Source organism: Sander lucioperca, chromosome 14 (genome assembly GCF_008315115.2).
Source record: "Sander lucioperca isolate FBNREF2018 chromosome 14, SLUC_FBN_1.2, whole genome shotgun sequence".
NCBI lineage: Eukaryota > Metazoa > Chordata > Actinopteri > Perciformes > Percidae > Sander > Sander lucioperca.
The window spans coordinates 22,338,374-22,350,901 of NC_050186.1; the positions used below are offsets into that span (position 1 = coordinate 22,338,374).

The window sequence follows — 12,528 nt, forward strand, 5'->3', positions numbered from 1 at the left end:
CTGATAGGAGCCATAATGTGAGGTACAAGGTAATGGAGCCTTTTATACATTGTCGTGTTTCTTTAGAAATAAACAGTGGACAAATAAAGTCTTTAAACGCTTCAGATGAAAAGTTATCCGCTGTCAAAGTGACGTCAAAATGAATGGGAGTCAATGGAATGCTAACGTCGGGTGATCGTTTGGTAGCATCAAAATGGCACCATAGGAGGTTCGAGCTCTGAAGCGAAGCTTACCCCCTTGGGAAGAAGTTCCACTCTCTCGTTACTTCCGGCTTCTGAACTGGTTGCAGTTCCACCAGAGTTCCATATAGGGGGCGCTCAAAGGCCAGTGCAGAATGAATGGGACTCTATGGAGCTATACCCCTCAAAATCCACTTTTCTCAGGATATAATTTTTTGTCTAGTAATTTGAATGTTGCATTTGAAAGGGGAGGCTAAGAAAATACACACTGCTGGGTGTTAGATTTTTTTAAAGTGGCGTTTTTGTTCTAAAAAGCCTTTTAAAATGTCAATGATCATACATACACCTATACGGCCAGAGATACTGCTTTACGGCGAGCTCTGAGTCACTTCCTTTTTTCTCTCGAGGCATCGACAACACAGCTGACAGGTCAGGCTCTCCCTGTCAATACGCTTGCTAGAAAGAGGTTTGCTAATGTTTTAAAGACCACACCAAAATATTCACTCTGACATTCTGGTTCTGCTTCGGATGCCGTCAAGCGGGATCTCCGATCGTAATCAGTCCTTCACTGACCAATCAGCATTCATTAGCAGAATGCTAGCGTGTTATGGGCAACAACGACTCAACCTGTAAGAAATCAAAAGGATATAAGTACTCGTTCATTCAACTTTCGACCTATAATCCATGTTGATCTTGCAAAAACTACAATCAAATCTGAGATTTCTCAACGACAATCAGGCGAAAGAGACACATTTAGCCATCTAGCTCCATAGAGTCCCATTCATTTTGTACTGGACCGAGATCACCCCCAGTGGAACTCTGGTGGAACTGCAACCAAATTAGGTATAATGGGGCTAAATAGGGAGTGGAAAGGCTTTCCGTAGACCGGCTTTGCTATCACAGTCTCAGATATGATGGAAGGTGATGTTTGACTGATGGAGTGATAATACAATGGCAGTTCAGTCTGAGCAGACTTCATGTTGTTGAATATATGTACAATATTTTACAGCCATCCAGTCAGTCTGTAACAAGCTGAAGGACAAACAGACCAACTGACAGACCACCTGTCATTATAGTTAAACTTACTTACCTTATTCTAACTGTGCACTGGCGATCACAATCTCAGATTTGATGGAAAGTAATGTCAGAGTATGGTTAATTGTCAGTCTCTACTGATTGAGGAGGGCTAAATCAAATCTTACCACCACAGAAAACGGCCAAAAAGAAGGTGATGTCAGACTGATTGGAGTGATAATAAAATGGCAGTTCAGTCTGAGCAGACTGTATGAACATTGTTGTGTTCATGAAACTACATCAGGAAATGTAATTCTACCTTTTATCAGCAGAGAGCTCTTGCCGTAGTCCAAATACATCTTCAGCCATTCAGGATACATCTCAGTGAGGAAAATCTTAACGTGTTTTATTTTAGATATCTCAGCATCCCATCTTTGTTTGATGATGACAGCCTGTGGTTTCGGAGCGATCCATGTCGATGTCTTCAGGTCCAATGCTAGGAAGTCTTCTCCATTATAACCATACTGATTAAAACCATTGACTTCTCCAGTCTCATCATCCCACTCACAGCCAGCCATCCTCTGGAGAATGTGGACACCTGAGAGACAGATAATAATAATAATAATAATAGTATATATATATATATATACACAATACCGTTTGGGGTCACTTAGAAATTTCCATTCCACTCCATTATAGACAGAATACCAGCTGACATCAGTTGCATTGTTTTTTTAATCAGGGCAGCAGTTTTCAGATTACATTATGTGCTTACATAACTGCAAAAGGGTTCTCCAATGTTTTCTCAGTTAGCCTTTTAAAATTATATCAGATTAGTAAACAGAAAGTGCCTTTGGAACATTGGATGAATGGTTGCTGATAATGGGCAATGTAGATATTGCATTAAAGATCAGCCACTTCTTTCTACAACAGTCGAGAACCCTTTTACAATTATGTAAGCACATAATGTAATCTGAAAACTGCTGCCCTGATTAAAAAAACAATGCAACTGATCTCAGCTGGTATTCTGTCTATAATGGAGTGGAATGGAAATTTCTAAGTGACCCCAAACGTTTGACCGGTAGTGTGTGTGTGTGTGTGTGTGTGTGTGTGTATATATATATATATATATATATATATATATATATATATATATATATATATATATATATATATATATATATATTAGGGCTGTCAAACGATATATTTTTTGTAATCGCGATTAATCGCTGAAGTTCTATAGTTAATCGCGATTACGCGCATATTTTATCACATGATTAAAATTCTATTATTTTGCATTTCAGAACAGTTTTTAAGTACATATTAACAATCCAAAGCAATTTTTACCAGTGTATTTTGATTGGGAATCAAATGAATGCAAAGAAAGTTACTTAATGAACTTGGTTTTAAGATTTGTAATTATTTATTTACTGTAAACTAAAGAAAAATGTGTGAATCTGTCATTACTGCACAATTCCTCCAAGTACCTAACTAAAAAAATAAAAATTCCTATCCTTACTAGAGTCAATATAGTGTTTAGTAACTCCTAAATAATGTTGATTACTCACTGACGTCCAGTGATCACCGGTTAATGAGCAGCTCATTTCTGCACAGACAAAAACACAGCAGTCTCTGAACTCGCGTTGGGAGTTTCGTTGAAGTTGGATGTAGTCCAGTTTTTGTCTAATGAGCGGACACTTGCAAGCAGGATTGATGGAACAGGTGGCCGGCTAGCGTTAGCTTTCCACCTAGCTAGGTTATACTCCCCCGTTCGCGTTTCACCGCTGAGGATGTCCCCTCGTGATCGCCCACTACGGCCGCTGCAGCTGCTGCTGCTCGCTCCGGCCACCGCTGCTGCCCGCTCCGGCCACCGCTGCTGCCCGCTGGTCAAACTAACCTGTACGGCGGGCCACAGCAACCTCTTATTTCCGAACATTCATCTCTCCCCCGCCCCCCGAGGGCCGGTGGTCTAGCATCACGTTAACTGTACTATGCTTAGCTCCGTAGGTGGTAGCTCAAGCTTGACATGTTTCGGTGATATTTTAATTCGGCTTTACACAATGTGCATATGGCTTTCAACTTGTCTACGAGCTGTCCGGGAGTTTTGGAAAATAAAAAGCGCCATTCAGGATTTCATTGCTGATGTCTTTCTCCATCATGCCTGCAGCCTGCAGAAGGTGGATGTGTTTTACGAGGAAGTGGCAGCTTGATGATAAGTAACGGTGCTGCAAAGGGTCAAAATAGTAGCCTGTTAGGCACAACGCAAAGCCGAGTGAAGTGTAAAATAAATTAATAAATGCCGGCATGCGATTAAAAAATCGATTAAAAAAATTAATCGCATTGCGTCGGCCCTTAATCGCATCGCGATTAACGCCTTAACGCTGACAGCCCTAATATATATATATATATATATATATATATATATACAGAAAATAAAAGGAGAGAAATATCTGCCTGTACCTCTTTGAAAATATTTAACTCAAAGTTAAATGTAATCACTGTCTGTACATTAATGTCTAAATAGTAATCGTAATTATCTCTAGTCAGTAACAGCAACACACAACACAGACTTAAGGCTCTGACACACCAACCCGATTATCGACCGACCGTCTGGTGAGGTCGGTGATGCGAGTCTGTTCGGTGTGTTCCGTGCCGTCGTAAGTCGGAGGAGCCGTCGGTATCCATTTTGGCCGATTTTACTTGATGAATCGGCCAGTGGGCAGTCAGACTCAATGACCAATCTGATTGGTGGAGTGCTAGCCCTTGACTAGCGAATCAATGCACGAGAAAACCGGAGCTGCAGGGAACATGTTGACAACGAACCAACAATGTGGACAGACAGCTGAGAGAGACCTGTGGTTACTTCCTGTAAAATAACAGGTAGTGAGGTCATACTGCACTTTAAAGCAGATTAATTTTCTGACAACCGAGATCGCAGTGTCCTCAACACTGTTATAGGTGAGCGTCCAAAGCTTTTATTTAGGTAATTTTGAATGTGCTTTGCTGAATATATTAACAGTTTAAATAAAAAAAAAGCTGAATTGTGAGTTTGTGTCACTGAGTTTTTAAAGGTCAATACTGCTTAGAAGTGAAAAGAAAACCTCTGAAAAAATCTGAAAGGGCTGAAAAATAAATCCGAAAACATGGAATTTGAAAAAAAAAATTAACGGAATTTGAAAAAAAATAAAACGGATTTCATAGGGCCCTAGGAGCGGCAGTGCGCGGTGTACATAGTGGAAACCCTGTTGTGCGTCTGCCCTATTTCTGATACCGTGGCGGCAGAAATTTTACCGTGGCGGGCCGCCAGCGTAATATCAACATAGAGGAAACACTGAATCGTTCAGCCCTAGCTATGAGTGGAACCCCATTTCTATTTCACAGCTTAAAGCAACACTATGTAACTTTTCCCTCTTCGGTCCCCCTACAGGTTGTAGTTCCAATGAGACAACCTGTAGGGGGACCAAAGTGGGAAAAGTTACATATAGTGTTGCTTTAAATAGTAACTACTCTGTAAATTCCCAGATGACTGCTGATGGCAATGAAACAAGTGTGCATTCTGTGCACATCCAACTGTTCTGCAACATCTGCAGCCTTGGATGCAGTCCCAGGTCCAATTGACCAACAACTTATAGTTATTGCATTATTTTCTATTTCTTGGATTACCATCTCAGAAAGGCAGCTGCATTTCATTAGTCTGATTTTGTGCAATGAAAGTTTATTTGTTAACATAATATTTATTCTGTACATGATGAAAAAAAGCCTAGACTACGGTGGCCGACAGGGGCAAACGCCCTGCAACTTAAGAAAACACACCCAAATAGACAAAACACAAGCAAATTAAGAAAACAACTTCATTAATTTGACAACACATGTGCAGCATTCAGCAAACGCGCTGCAAATACACACAACACAACCAAATACATAAACGCGCTGCAAATATGAAACGATGCAAATAGAAAAGCACACAAACCCAGAAAACAAATGGAACAAAAAAACGCAGCATCCAGATTATACAACGGAAGTTCTCCAGACCTCTAGAGGGAGCAGCTAGTGGAACAGCTTGATTTTCGACCCCACGGGGAGAGAGCACTCTGCCTTTTTATTAGAGTCGGGTATGGCTGCAGCCTGTAGAACTCCATACTGTATATTAAATTCATATTATTATTATTATTATTATTAATAAGATAAATATACAGTCTATGCTCCCGTCTCATGCCCTCCCGGCTGGTGCCATCCCCGAGCTTCGGCTTTTCAAAATAAAAGCTTGCGTCTTCGTACTTTGGTGTTTTGGATGTTTGTGAACTAAACAGTACAGCAATCATGCTAATGAATACAATAACTTTTTCAACAGATGTGTTACTTACAACACGATGGAGTTAGCAAAGCAGTTTTGTGTTTATATGTGCAGGCGGGATTTATTCAGTTTGATAAATCCCACGGTAAACTGGCTGGTTTACTAAACAGGGAGGGACTAGAAATCCTGTCTGTTTTTTGTATTTCAAGAGCGAATTGCTCCACAATATGAATACAGATTGACCACTTATTTTGTTGGTAACCGTTGTTGTATAATCACAATATTACACTTGAGGAGGCCTATACTTCAGTAATTTCGGACGTCGAAATCAAACCCTCTCATGTAATATGGCTTAAACAAACGTCAACGTTAAACACTGATGCAGTTTTAAATGTTTTATCACCACGAGTTTACAGACGTCTCTGCTGATTGAGTATTAGCTGGGACCTGAGCCGAGACACACACACCAAATGAGAGAAAACATATCTCAAACATAGACTTAATATTTACAGTCTATGCAGTTTCTCTCTCTTTCTCTCTCTCTCTCTCTCTCTCTCTCTCTCTCTCTCTCTCTCTCTCTCTCTCTCTCTCTCTCTCTCTCTCTCTCTCTTCCCCCCCCCCCCCTCCAAGTGTGGTCAAAAATCAAGCTGTTCCACTAGCTGCTCCCTCTAGAGGTCTGGAGAACTTCTATAATACTACTATAATCTGGATGCAGCATTTTTTTGTTGCATTTGTTTTCTGGGTTTGTGTGCTTTTCTTTTTGCATCGTTTCATATTTGCAGCGCGTTTATCTATTTGGTTGTGTTGTGTGTATTTGCAGTGCGTTTATGTATTTGGTTGTGTTGTGTGTATTTGCAGCGTGTTTATGTATTTGGTTGTGTTGTGTGTATTTGCAGCGCGTTTATGTATTTGGTTGTGTTGTGTGTATTTGCAGTGCGTTTATGTATTTGGTTGTGTTGTGTGTATTTGCAGCGCGTTTATGTAATTGGTTGTGTTGTGTGTATTTGCAGTGCGTTTATGTATTTGGTTGTGTTGTGTGTATTTGCAGTGCGTTTATGTATTTGGTTGTGTTGTGTGTATTTGCAGCGCGTTTGCTGAATGCTGCGCATGTGTTGTCAAATTATTGAAGATGTTTTCTTAATTTGCTTGTGTTTTGTCTATTTGTGTGTGTTTTCTTAAGTCGCAGGGCGTTTGCCCCTGTCGGCCACCATACTAGACAGGCTTCCAATTTTCCCACATGCGATATCAAAATCTTAGTTATTTCACTTTTTAAGCGTTATGCAGCAACACAAAGCTTCAGATGGATTCCTGAAATAAATCCTGAACAGACAGATGATAAGACCTCAATCCAATTATCTGACAGGTCAATGAAGGACATGTCTTGTTTTTTCTCTTTCTGTGTGTTATTGTAAAGATATTTTGACTATTGATGTTTAGAATTTGATTATCTCAGGGTGGGAATGAGTTTAGGTCACTTTACAGTTTAGCAGTAAAAGTTAAATGTAACATGTATAAATACTGTACCTCCACTTTGGTTGAAGCGTTGCTTGAAGTGATCTATTTGGGCTTTGAAGACGTTTGGCTCAATCTCAAAACATCTTTGAGTGTAAAACTCCAACTGCTGAGGACTGTTTTCTAAAAATATTTTCACCCAGTCCTGTTTGGGTTCTAGTATCTTTTTCTTGGTGTCGCAGTAACCCATCAGAAGTTCATCCACCATTGCAGCAACCACAAACTCTGGGAAGTTTGGGACTCCAGAAGATGCAGTGATGAAAAACTTGAGTGAGTGTTTCACTGCAGGACAAACAAGTTTTATACATTCAGTATAAATAGACGCATATCATTATTTTATCACAAATATGATGGCAGTATGATTCAGTTAATCTAAAACATGATAGTCTGGAGGTGAAGTAAAAGTGAAACTAAACTCTAAACAGCTGTGTTCCAGAGCTACACAGAAACTAAACACAGAGCTGAGTTCAAAGTAAAGTAAAGAATTAAAATGTGATCTTACCTGGAGATGAGACGTGACAGAAGAGAAGCAACAACAGGAACTTCTTCATCTTGTTTTGATAAAGACGTGTCTGAGGACCGAGCTGGTTCAGCTGTTCTGTATTCTGTGTGTTTTTTTCCAGGAGGGAGGGTCTCTGTTCTGATGAGCTGGGGGGGGTGGCGAATTTACGAAACCTACTATGGCCACGCCAAGACCCGCCCTTCAATAGCAGCTCGATTGGTTGGGCTTAGACATTGACCTCGAGTGGTTAAGGTTAGAATAGCCGATTGGTCAGGGGATAGGACCTGTAGATTTAAGTAATGGACGCCTGGCCAATAGTAGTGTGTGAATGCTAATGAAGGGCAGGTCTTGGCGTGGCCATAGTAACGTCACTTCAAAACATTTTTCATTCAGTTTGACAGTTCTGAAAGTTTTGCAGTTAAACTTTGTGATCGGCACATTAGTGGGATAAGAAGAGAGGAGAATAACACTAGAAAGACATAATCATAAGTCTGAGAACTTTTGTACCTGATACCAAATAATAATTAAGGATTATAATAGGCTAATTTAATAAGTAGACACAGTGACACTGGGTCTTAACTACTCCAATAAGGTACATTAACATTTCGTGTCAGCAAAAACATTTTACATGTAGGCTTTTTGGACAATGCATTCAGTATTTTAATTAAATAGGCTAAATGTATTTGATTATAATATACTGCTCAATATATATACATTCTATAGTTTATGGTGAGGAGTGAGCGGAAAAGAGCTGGCTAAATCTCTGCAGGACTGAAGAGGACAGTGGGAACAGGTGAGCAGACGGGCGGGGAAGTTCAGATGACTGGAGGGGAAGGGCTTATTGCAGGGCAGAAGGGAGTGGCTGGATGTGGGAGTAAGGAGACTGGGACAGGAGTAAAAGTCAGAGGGCATCTGGTGGACAGGTAGACAACCGTGAAGAACAGGTTTGAGGAAGTGGGAATGTTGCTGGAGGGGGGGACAGACAGGTAGAATGGGACAAACACCATTTGGAGCGTGATGTATGTCAACTCCTGCTTGAGTAATGTTTGCAAAATAAGATCTGTACAAGATGAGTAGAAGGTAACATGCTTTGTCTCCTTTGAGGTGCAGGGAATGTATTCCCCCAAAGATCCATTTCAAAAAGAAAGAAGATTCCCTCACACTCTTTCCACCTCTGCATTCTTGGTCCCAGGGACCTTTCTCAAGACACGTTTATTTTTTTTAGTTAATTTGTTTTTTTATTACATTTTATAATAATGTATTTATAATATTTTTTTAATAATTAATTCAAAAATCACATTTAACAATGTATACTCTTTATTGATCCCCCGTGGGGAAATTACAATTTACACTCTGTCTGTTAGAACACACAGGCCTAAAATACACACACATACTCAGGTCCTATACATGCACTGATGGAGAGATGTCAGAGTGAGGGGGGGCTGTGAGCGCTGGACTGGCACCCTGAGTGGTTGGGGGGGTTCAGTGCCTTGCTCAAGAGCCCCTTGGCAGTACCCAGGAGATGAACTGGCATCTCTCCAGCTACCAGTCCACACTCCATAGGGGGACTTGAACCAGCAACCCTCTGGTTCCCAACCCAACTCCCTATGGACTGAGATACTGCCACCCTCAAACAAATGATGTCGGCAGGATTCAAACTGCGCGGGGAGACCCCAATGGATTTCTAGATCTGTAACCATTAAAGTTCATCTTAAATTGTACTAAATCCTAATATCAACACCACAATAGAAAAATATTTACTCAAAAGTTTTACAGAGTGCCATAGTTTAATTTTACTTTTTAAATGGACTTTGACAGAGTACAGGCTTTTTTGTAAGAAAAACATTGTGTTGTAATATTTGAAAAATGAACGTAAGGAAACCCATTGAAATGCTGGAGCTGGTGATAATGTTCTAGCAGCTTGTTTCTCTGTGCTGACTTCTCTCACAGCTGACTCAGGTCAGAGTTCTGTTGCTCTCTAGTGGTAACATAAGGAAAGACACTCTGAGCCTCAAGACTCACTCCTCACTAAACCAACTACAATGGAAGACTTTGACTGCAGTGTTCTTTCATCCTCACACATTTAACTAAAAAATTTAAGTTTTAATCTTTTTATTGTTGTTATGGTTCAGGTCTGATAAACTTACGCAAATCCGTTTATCAAATAGAAAAATTTGAACCTATTCACAAGCATTTTAGAACTGGTTTAGTGAATCACGGAAAAAATAATAGTGTTCATTCTGGTTTCTTTCTTTATGACTTTAGTTGGTAGCTGCTGTAGTGATCATGTCTCCACAAACTAGATGTATACCTGACAGAGCTAAAATCAATGTGGGTAAAGCTGGTATAATTCTGTTTTCTGAGACTGACATTCTACACATCTATCGATAAATAAGGTTTCTTATTAAGGTAGAACAGGTAGGCACAACACTACCAAACATTTGGCTATCACTACACCATCTTGGTTGTTTCAGAAGCAGTCTCATGCCATCATTATACACTACATTCAGTCTCTGCATGTTCTTTTTTGTTTAAGACCGCCACAAGTGGGCAGTATATAGTGGTGTACAGAATGCTTTGAATAAAGCTACCTTAACATTAGCAGAACACATGCCAAATTTACGTGCAAGCACATTAGCATACATGTATTAGCATACATCTTGCGATACTGTCTGTTGATGTCCTTATCATCTGATAAATCATTAGAAATATGATGGCCAAGATATTTAATCCCATCACACACTTTAAGGGCAGTACCAGATAAAAAGAAATCAGGAAATACTAATTTCCTGTCTTCTTTGTTTCTAACAATCATAATATTGCTCTTATTTGCATTATATTTGATATTGAAATCCACACTGTACTGAGAGCAAACCTTCAAAAGTTGTTGTAACCCAGCACCATATGGGCAAATGATTACCAAATCATGTTGCCAGCTTGTCTGCTGCTAAAGTCCAAAACACATTGTATCATGTAACACAACATGTAGCTTGCTTATATTACGAGTTGACTTTCATTTAGTTCTTGCTCCTGTAATAAATAAGTCTACTGTCAGACTCTAACAGCCTCTGTGCTGCTTCCTTTCCCCTACAGAGACCTGGGTTGTAACAAAGGTTTAGTGGACTGAAAGATCAGACAGGGAGTCCAGAAAACAGCTTCTGACTTCTGACTTTAGTTTGACTAATAAAGTTTAAAATCTTATAAATCTGAGTCAAAAGTTTTCACACTTACTTACTCTGACAACAGAAAAAACTGAAATTGATGCATTTTTAATGTAAGAGTAATTTTATTTGACCTTAATGATTCTAAAATAAAATACAAATTATGAGAATATCAAACACATCTGACATGCTGAGTGTTGGCTGAGATTCTTAAAGACCAAAACCATACTTTAAAAGAAATATATAATCAGAATATTTACACAACATTTTTCTTTTAATTAAGCTAAATAATCAGGATGTTGCTGTCAAGTTGTCAAACACCAGAGATGACATTTTATTTACCTCTACTTCATTGGGATGGTTGCATAAATGTTACTGTAGTTAATCTATAAGACCCAAACTATATGCATATCTAGATAGAGTACAAATAGAGTTATATAGTTATATAGTGAGTATATGAACTGAATATAAACCTATAATACAGAAAGGATATTAATCACACACAAACATATCCTTCACCATATTCAGAATCAGCTTTATTGGCCAGGTTTGCATAAACAAACAAGGAATTTGACTCTGGTTAATCTTTGCTCTTAAAGTACAACACTCACTTAACGTATAAAGAATTTTATTTTATTTATTTTATTCTATAACAGAAAGGACAGTAAGAAATATAAAACAAATACTGTTAAGTATACAGTATAACAATACAATAGAATTTACAAATTTACAATAAATATACAATAACAATTGAAGAGAGGGAAGGAATAGTGCATGATCAGTATAGTCTGAGATTTAAGATTTAAATATAAAAAAAGATTTTCAATTCTACATAGCGACGTGCTCAACATTTTGTCAACTCCTGATGAAGAAATTTAAAACATTTTTCTTTTGTTGCTTCATGACTCTTTCATGTTACAGTTATACTCAAGAGTTCTAAAGCAAGTTTTTTAGGGTCTTTAATATAAAGGTTTGTTGTAGAAGCTTATCATTTCAGGTGTTGTTTAACTGGAGATGTGAAGAGTTTACTGCTTTACCAGTGCAGGATGTGTTTGTAAATCAGGTCTCTGGATTCAGTTTCTCAGAGAGCTCAGAGCTGTTGTCAGGAGCTGTAAGGAAAAACCCACTGTTACTGAGCTGCCTTTAATAAACAGAGGATGATGCAGCCTGTCCAGAGGCTGGTCGTTCAGATTAACTCTGCAGATCCACCAAAAGGTGTTCAGTATTTCCAGCCTCTGAAACAGGTTTAGCATCTGATGTTTTATCCAGAACCAAGAGACATGCTCCATCTGTCAGAATCAATGACCTGACTCAACAACTTGAATGTGACATTAGCAACCAGCAGCCTCCAACCCCAAGAGCTTTTTATATATGCTTCTATACATATGTTTTGGTCTTTGTGAAGCACTTTGGTGCAAACTTGTTTGCTTTTGAGGTGAAAGTGAAAATGGAACTCGTGAGCAGAAAAAGTGTTGTGTGGCAGTACTTTCAGTCAAAAGAAGGCGATTCAAGTCGAGCTACATGTTCAATTTGCAATGCCAACTTCTCTCGTGGTGGCAAGGACCCTAAACAATACACAACATCACCGCTGTTAAAACATTTGCGTATGAAACATCTGAAAGAATACGAGGTGAGCATAAAGGAATCTACAGACAGCAGCCAAAATGCAGCAACTTCAGGTACGGCAAAGGAAGGACAGTCACAGCTAAAACCTTGTGTTAACCAGACGACCATTACCAGCTTTGCTAGCCCTACAATAAAATAAAATGAAAAATACACTGCTGTAGACGTTGTTTACTTCATTAATGTGTTTACTGTGTTAATGGACTGAGGATGGGAGTAGGATTCGGTATTCGGTTTCGGATT

At 39.1% G+C, this 12,528-nt stretch overlaps 3 protein-coding genes across 11 annotated transcripts in view; all 3 read right to left on the minus strand.

Moving 5' to 3' along the window:
* LOC116047037 (major histocompatibility complex class I-related gene protein-like) overlaps window positions 1-12,528 on the minus strand; it is a 52,917-nt gene that overhangs the window by 17,890 nt on the left and 22,499 nt on the right. The gene's annotated exons all lie outside the window — the stretch shown is intronic.
* The window catches only part of LOC116047038 (major histocompatibility complex class I-related gene protein-like), a 52,219-nt gene that overhangs the window by 140 nt on the left and 39,551 nt on the right, over window positions 1-12,528 (minus strand). For 3 of the 8 annotated variants that reach the window (XM_035991690.1, XM_031295522.2, XM_035991680.1), the window contains one exon: window positions 11,555-11,771. The exons of 1 other annotated variant lie outside the window; for it this stretch is intronic. In XM_035991690.1, coding sequence (XP_035847583.1) covers window positions 11,722-11,771 — 50 coding nt within the window. In that variant the 3' untranslated portion in view covers window positions 11,555-11,721. Of the gene's footprint in view, window positions 1-11,554; window positions 11,772-12,528 lie in introns of those variants that run through there. 4 more of the 8 variants (XM_035991679.1, XM_035991677.1, XM_035991691.1 and 1 more) reach the window with 2 other exon arrangements.
* Window positions 1,386-7,679, minus strand: LOC116047044 (major histocompatibility complex class I-related gene protein-like). The gene is made up of 3 exons (XM_035991692.1): window positions 7,502-7,679; window positions 7,012-7,281; window positions 1,386-1,791 (listed from the first exon to the last, which is right to left on the minus strand). Exons 1-3 carry the CDS (start codon window positions 7,548-7,550, stop codon window positions 1,481-1,483), a joined length of 630 nt encoding a protein of 209 aa, XP_035847585.1. The 5' UTR covers window positions 7,551-7,679; the 3' UTR covers window positions 1,386-1,480.

What these genes read in the sequence shown, in the direction of transcription:
- LOC116047044 (XM_035991692.1), bottom strand. Translation starts at nt 7,550, where the DNA reads ATGAAGAAGTTCCTGTTGTTGCTTCTCTTCTGTCACGTCTCATCTCCA. An exon ending in CTGTCACGTCTCATCTCCAG is followed by an intron (nt 7,282 to 7,501) that starts GTAAGATCACAT and finishes TTTGTCCTGCAG; the next exon opens with TGAAACACTCACTCAAGTTT. An exon ending in ACGCTTCAACCAAAGTGGAG is followed by an intron (nt 1,792 to 7,011) that starts GTACAGTATTTA and finishes TCTGTCTCTCAG; the next exon opens with GTGTCCACATTCTCCAGAGG.